Source organism: Miscanthus floridulus, chromosome 8 (genome assembly GCF_019320115.1).
Source record: "Miscanthus floridulus cultivar M001 chromosome 8, ASM1932011v1, whole genome shotgun sequence".
Taxonomy (NCBI): Eukaryota; Viridiplantae; Streptophyta; class Magnoliopsida; order Poales; family Poaceae; genus Miscanthus; species Miscanthus floridulus.
Window position 1 is genome coordinate 159,912,582 of NC_089587.1, and position 7,989 is coordinate 159,920,570.

At 46.8% G+C, this 7,989-nt stretch overlaps 1 protein-coding gene across 1 annotated transcript; it reads left to right on the plus strand.

Moving 5' to 3' along the window:
- The first annotated feature begins 5,895 nt into the window (after positions 1–5,895).
- LOC136470076 (uncharacterized) lies at positions 5,896–6,978 on the plus strand. Its single transcript, XM_066468042.1, has one exon. It carries the CDS (start codon positions 5,896–5,898, stop codon positions 6,976–6,978), a length of 1,083 nt encoding a protein of 360 aa, XP_066324139.1.
- Positions 6,979–7,989: the final 1,011 nt, after the last annotated feature.

The window sequence follows — 7,989 nt, forward strand, 5'->3', positions numbered from 1 at the left end:
ATATAGATGAAACTCTCTTTGCACGATTACCAACTCTCTATGAGTCATGAAATTAAATGTCTATAAAACTATAGAATGAGAAACTTTGTATTGAGAGTGGGTATTTCATCTAAGTTCTATTTTAATCTACATGGCATAGCAGTCTTGGAAATAATGCCATGAAACCATCCACTGAGACTCGCCTAAGGGCACTCAAAATGCAGAAACTAGATATTAATTGCACTGCCACATAAGCAATTTGTTGATGTGGCAAGTGATTTAATAAGGAGAGAGAGGAAAAATTCAAAAAATTAGGTCTAACTAAGAAACTGGGTCTTCACGGTTATCGATGGACAAGAAACTACTCGTAGCCCATTGGGAGAGCAAACATGGTTTCTATCACTACTTATGCCCTATACTATAGAAAATCTTGCACTGTGAAGGATAGTTTCTTGGTACGATATCCTATGCTATAGAAACTGTTGATAGTTTCTTGCATTGAGAGTGCCCTAAGAAAACGACAAGTATTAAGCTCTATCTATGCGACCAGTCGAGGCACTAAAAGAACCCCTTGACCTTGAGTTCAAGACGGCAGTGGTGGCGGTCTAGGATCCAGAGCCATGGGCGCATTAACAGACGCGGGTAAATGAATCGATCGAGATGAGGAGAAGATTTTGGGAAATGCAATCTTATCATCCTCGTTGACGACAATGCAAGTGTATTAGGCCCCATTTGGAACATAGCATAGGAAAAATTATAGGAATAGGAAAATTGTACGAATTGAGGTGCCTTGTTTCTCTAATCTCATAGGAATTGTAACCATAGAAAAAATACATGAGGAGGCCTTTGGTGGGCAAAGGAAAAACACAGGAATGTTAAAGGAATCTTAGGAGCAAAAATAATATTTCTTTCTTTAATCAACCTACTTAATCCGTTCTACTCCCTTGATTAGGCGCCACCAGCAACCATTAGTCCATTATGTGCTTCGTTCCTCGTGCACAGGATTTTTTTCATGAGCTCCAAGTGGATTCTTTTTTCCTCTAATTTTCCTATGGAATTGAAGGAAAAGGAAAGTTTCCTTTAAATTTTCTATGACCATTTCCTACCATCCAAAGGCTGCTAAAGGAATTCATTCCTATGGAATCTTAATCCTATGTTTTTCCTTTATTTCACCTCCATTCCAAAGGGGCCCTTAGCAGGGTCGTCATCGACGACAAGTGCATGAACCGAAAGGCGACGAGATGATGAATAATGGCAACTGCAAAGCTCATCCGGGGGGAAAGAGAATCATATTGGCAACTCAGCATGGCAAGCCAATTCGCAGTGACCGCGTGATGGTGAGACACAGGTGCAGTGCAGCTCCATCTCTCTCTAAGATCTGCTTGTTCTGACCCTCACCATCTTTCTCTTCCATTCATTATCTAAAAATCCTCTTCCATTCATTATCTAAAAATATTCCTCTTCCATTGCTAGATCCATTGTATATTTATATTTTGAGTAAAATGCATTGACGGTCCTTAAACTTGTTTAGTTGTGTCATCCCGGTCTTTAAACTCACAAATTGATCGTTTAGGTCAGTGGCCGAACTAGGATTTTGATTGAGGGGGTACGGACTAGCCCCGTTCGCGTGTCCTTAAACCCGACTTGATCCACTTCTTTTTTTCATCCGGAACAGTGTTTTTCTCTCACAAATTCCTCCAGCATTCCTCCAAACCATCCAAATTCCTCCAGAATTCCTCTAAGCGAACAGGCTCTAAAGTGATGTAGGTCATCAATACTAGTAAAATGACATAATGATATAATTCGATCACTAATAATAATAAAATAGTTGTAACGATATATAAATGGAACAAGTTATATGTTTTCATTACAGGTTTGCAACTAATTCTTAAACTAAATCTTCACAAGCCATTCCGCGACTCTTGGAAGCTTTTAATGACATCTTCATCGCTTACACATCAGAAAAAGTCACGAGCTCAATAAATGTGATCAAAAAATCATTCAAGTATATTGATCACCCATCTTGTTTCAAGGCTTGGTCTTCACATGGTTCATTGCTGAAAATACTCCGACACTTGAAGTAGCCATAGGTAGGATGAAAAATACTCTCTCAACACGAGTAATTTAAGCAACAAATAAACAAGTTTAAAGCGATTGTGCTTGTTTGTCTCAACAAGTCCAAGAGGGAGCTCACTAATATTCTGCTTATTGGAACCATGTGTTGTTACACACATCAACAACAAATACATTAAGTTGCAAAGAAAGTTAGACCAGATTTGTACTCGTCAAATCTTGAGGATATATAAAACTTTACAAGTTTAATACGTTTTTCCTTGTCATAAAAAGCAAAGGAAATTACTAGATTAAAAAGAAACAATGCAAAAAAGAAGCATGAGACTTTCTTTTCCTAGTCGGATGAACTAGCACTACTTCGGCTTGCTACTTAACAATATATTATACATATATAATGGACTAAAGGGTATACGGAGTATGTGCTTAGTATTTTTGCAGAAATTTTGGGGTACAGCTGTACCCCCAGGCACCTACTGTGCATCTGCCCTTGGTTTAGGTCCTCAAACTTGTTATATGTCATCCTACTCGCTAAATAAGCAAATCGTCCATTTAGATCCCAAACTTGGTTCAATTGTGTTGTCTAGGTCCATAATCTCGTAAATCATCTGTTTAGATCATCAATCTATTTTCAGGTCTCATAGCCAGTACGTCCAAACGGGTCTAGACCCATGCCCATATGCTAGTTAAGGTGGCATGCACTACCGGAGAGAACTACTTTGCCGAGTGTAAAATAGTTTGCCGAGTGTATTCCATCAGGCACTCGGCAAAGGCAGTCTTTGCTGAGAGCCAGACCCAGCGGCACTCGGCAAATAAATGTCGTCGGTAAATTTGCCTTTGAGATTGGCCGTCGGCAAAAATCTGCCTTTGCCGAGTGCTGGGCGCTCGGCAAAGATTGGTCGTCAGCAAAAAAAATTTGCCGAGTGCTGGGCGCTCGACAAATTTCGGCCATCGGCAAAGGTGGCCGGCGTGACAGCGGCCACCTGCCGTCATCCTTTGCCGAGCGCCCCGCCGTTTGGCACTCGGCAAAGAATTTTTTTATTTTTTTTTTTAATTCTTTGCCGAGTGCCACGTGCCCTGGCACTCGGCAAAGACTTCTTTGCCGAGTGCCAAGGGTGGCACTCGGCAAATTAATTTTTTTTTTGTTTTTTTGGTCCCATTTTTTTGTGGGGCCTTGCTACAGTAATTATATCTCCATTTCAAAATTTGGGATAATTTTGAGTTTTTTTACTATATTTCCTTAATTATTTTTGTTTCGTTGAATTTTTTCGAATATTCCAAATTTGAACTGCAGGTACATGCAATAATGGAATTTGGTCATTCAAAAAATGGTATTCATGATGTTTAGCGTATGTTGAGGCCGTATCCAGAAACTCACATGAAATTACGAGCATCTTATTGTCGTAACATGACGAGGTACGTGCGGGAAAAGTGTATTTAAATTATATAAAATCCACGACTTGCGGGAAAGTGTATATAAAATCCACGACATCTCTGAGTTTTAGGCATCTGACGTCACAACTTGCTCGAAACTTTCTCAATTTTTTACCACGGCCTCCGCATGTGATAACAAGACACCTCGACAAGTTTCGTGATTTTCGGACTTCGTTTGGATTTTATATAATTTAAATACACTTTCCCCGCAAGTACCTCGTCATGTTACGACAATAAGATGCTCGTAATTTCACGTGAGTTTCTGGATACGGCCTCAACATACGCTAAATATCATGAATACCATTTTTTGAATGACCAAAATCGATTATTCCATGTACCTGCAGTCCAAATTTGGAATATTCAAAAAAAATCAACGAAAAAAAATAATTAATGAAATATAGTAAAAAAACTCAAAATTGTCCCAAATTTTGAAATGGAGATGTAATTACTGTAGCAAGGCCCCACAAAAAATATGGGGCCAAAAAAACAAAAAAAATTAATTTGCCGAGTGCCACCCTTGGCACTCGGCAAAGAAGCCTTTGCCGAGTGCCAGGGCACGTGGCACTCGGCAAAGAATTTAAAAAATAAAATAATTCTTTGCCGAGTGCCCCTTTCTGGAGCACTCGGCAAAGGCCCAATAGAAAATGGGCCGCTGGCCCAAAATCCCCCCCCCCACCCCAGACCCTATCTTCTCCCCTTGCGCCCCGCACAACAGCCTCGCTCGGTCCAGCCGACGCTCCGCCGCCGCATTCCTCCCAGCCCACCAGCGCCGCCACGCCCGCCCGCGACACCCACGCCGACCCCGCCCGCCCGCGCAAGCCAACGACCCGAGGTAGCGGCCGCTCGCACGACGACGCTTGCACACCGCGCGCGCCCCCCACCGGCCACCCCCGGCTTTTTTTTTTTTCCCCACGGCGCCACCCAGCGCCGGGCCGCGCCACTCCGCCACGGCATCCGGCCCGCCAAGCCGCCACCCACCCGCCAGCGCGCCCACGCCGCACCCCGCACGCCCGCGCACGCGCTTGGCCTGGTAGCGCCGCCCGCACGGCGACGCTCGCACACGCGCGCGCCGCCGCGCCCCCCCGCCGCTCCGCCGCCGCCGACGCGCCCACGTCGGCGAGCCCCCCGCCACCACGCGCCCCCACCCCTACATCCCCCACCCCCGAGCACCCCCCAGCCCGGTCATGCCACCCGGCCGCGTGGCTCCCAGGCGCGCGCCGGTGCACCCATGCCGGTGAGCCCCCGCCACCGCATGCCGCCGCCGTCCACGCGTGCTGCCACCGCCGGCGCGCGCCGCCGTCCTCCCCTGCACGCGCTGGCCCCGTGCGCCCCCATGCTCCCCTGGTCTTGCCGCCGGCTAGGAAGAAGGAGGAGGAAGCAGCAGTAAGAAGAAGAAGGGAGGAGAAGAAGGAAGAAGAAGGAAGAAAAAAGAGGAGAAAGAAAGAGAAGGAAAAGGAAGAAGAAGGAGAAGGAAAAAAGAGAAGAAAAAGGAAGGAGGAGGAGGAGAGGGAGGAGGAGGAGAAGGGGAGAGGGGGAGATGGGGAGGAAGCCGAGGTGGAGGGGAGGAGGAGGTGCCTCGGTCGTCTTCTCCGCGTGTCTGTCCCGCTGACGCCCCTACCGTCACTGAACCACCTACGAGCATGGGCAAGGTATATCCACCCTTTCTCCTCTTGTCGACCTTCGTGCCATTGTGATGTCGGCCTTCGTGCCGCTGTGCTTATCGGCCTTCATGCCGTTTGTGATTGTCGGCCTTCGTGCCGTTGTTTTTTGCAGGTTTTGGAAACCTCCCCGTGCAGGGGAGGTGCTGCCGAAATTTTGAACTTATAGTGTCATGTTTCTTCTTTTGCAGAGCAGGACCTGTTGGAGGTGACTCGGAGGTCCCTGATCGTCTTCATCGGCGTCGCGGGTCTGCCTGCACTGCGTCGACTCACCACTAGCCCGCTAGCCTGACTTCACCGACACCCTAGGTATAAATCACCTCTTTTTCCGCTTGTCTGTCGTCGTAGATCGATGTAGCCCAATTAGGCGTCTCCCGTCCAAAAGAGATATCTTTGGAGGTATGCAGATCTTTGCATATCTGCGACCGTTTCTATTTTGGATTGTCCACGTTTTTTGGACAACCCGTGGATGCGTAGATGGGTTAGTTTCCATGGTCCGCTCCGGTCCAAGATGGTGTTTCGGCATCACCCCCTGTTGTTCTCCGGATACACACTCTCTCTTGCAGGACGTGTATCGGGAGAACAGCGGGAAGGTGCTGTCGAAATTCTGTCTGGGATAGGAGTGGAGCATGGAAACTAACCTTATCTACGCATCCACGGGTGGGATTAGGACCTATCCTCACCTATTAGAGAGTAGGGACACCGCGTAGATGCAATTGATGGTCACCTGTGGAGATGTTATATATGCTAGAGGATGGAGGACTGTCAGTCGATGTACACGGGCCAGACAAGTCAGGGTGATGCCAGCATTGAATGGATGAACAAGACCGATCGTTTCTTGAAGCGTGCATTTGGCAAGGCCACTAGATACCCGAAAATGGCTTTGTGTCCCTGCAGCAAGTGTGGTAACAGGAGAATGCAAAACCAGGAAGTCATGGGTATACATCTGCACAAGAATGGGTTTACGCCGAACTACACCCGGTGGGTCCACCATGGTGAAGCCGATTGTATGAGAGAGGAGGTGGTGAGACCACGCGTCGAGGCTTTTGATGCTGATGCCGGAGTAGCAGATATGGTAGATGACATTCACCAAGCACAGTTTGCTGAAGGACGTGAGGAGGCGGAGATGCAGGCAGCCGTAGATGTGTTCAAGTACATGATGGACTCGGCAGCGAAACCCCTTCACGCTCATTCTGAGGTCTCTCAGTTGGATGCCATTAGTCGCTTGATGGGGTTGAAGTCCGATTTGAACATGAGTCGAGAAGGCTTCGATAAGGTGTTGGCCGTGGTTGGCACCCTGCTTCCAAAGGACCACATGTTGCCGAAGACCATGTACGAGGCACATAAGCTCCTTAAAGCACTGAAGATGTCGTATGAGCAGATACATGCTTGTCTGAATGGGCGTGTCCTATTTTGGGAAGAACACAAGGAGGCAAAGTACTATCCGAAGTGTAAAGCCTCTAGGTTCCTGGAGGTAGAGTCTGATGATGGTGGTGGCCAGAAGAGGCAGCTTAAGATACCCGCCCGAGTCTTACGGCACCTTCCCTTTGTGCCGAGGCTTCAAAGGCTATTCATGACCGAGGAAACCGCAAAACAGATGGCGTGGCACAAGAATGGCAAATGGTACAATCCTGACAAGATGGTACATCCATCTGATGGTGAAGCATGGACTAGCTTTAATGACAAACATCGTCTGAAATCCAATGAGGCTCATAATGTACGTGTCGCGCTGGCAACAGATGGGTTCAATCCTTATGGCATGATGGACACCCCTTACACATGTTGGCCCATGTTTGTTATCCCCCTTAATCTCCCCCCTGGCATCGCCTTTCAATGACATAACGTGATCTTGACGTTGATAATTCCTGGACACCCGAGGAAGAATATGGGTGTGTTCATGGAGCCTGTGATTGATAAATTGATCAAAGCTTGGAATGAAGGGGTATGGACATACGACCGAGCTACAAAGCAAAGCTTCAAAATGTATGTCTAGTACCAATACTGGAGGAGGTGATAAACTTCACACAGCTATACTACACAATGAACCTTCCTAGCGTGCATAATCCACTCCCTCGCTACAATGCTGATGAGAATGAATCCAACCTCAGCCTTTTCCAAGGGCAACTCAGAAGCGCAAGTGGATCGACCAATAAGAGGTTGGATAATGAAGAGTGGCGTAGTATCATGCTATATGTGTTGCAGAACCTAACCAAGGTGAAGCCGTTCATTGAGTAAGTTCTCAACGAACTTGTTTGAATACGCCGACACTATTCTGCATCCAACTGATTCTTTCTCGTTTGCACAGGGAATTTATTCATGTATCCTGGCATCAACCAAGGGGTCCTACCCCATGGCAAACCGATACCCTTCTTTCACAAGGTCCAGGAGCAGGGAGGCCTGATTTCATTTCTTGGTTCAAAACAAAGGTATTGTCCAATTTACCTCGTACCTAGTTCGAGATTCCGAGTTTCGCGTACTTAGTCCGGCAATCTTTCATTCTTGCGCTTGCAGGCCCAAACCGATGCAACTATGAGTGAAGAGTTGAGATAGGTTGCAAATGGCTTCGACAATAAGGTGAAAGCTTATTCAGGTTATGATGTGAATGGATATCGCTTTCACACAGCAAGCTACGAGCGAGCTCGGCCCCATCGAAAAACCACAAACAGCGGAGTTTGTACTCCTGGCACTGATGGCCTCGAATATCATGGCATAATCGAAGAAATCTATGAACTTTCATTTTATGCTTCAAAACCTCTTCGTCTCGTCATGTTCAAATGCCACTGGTTCAATCCTCGACTAACGAAACGGAGCCCTAATATTGGTCAAGTTGAGATTCGACAAGATTCCG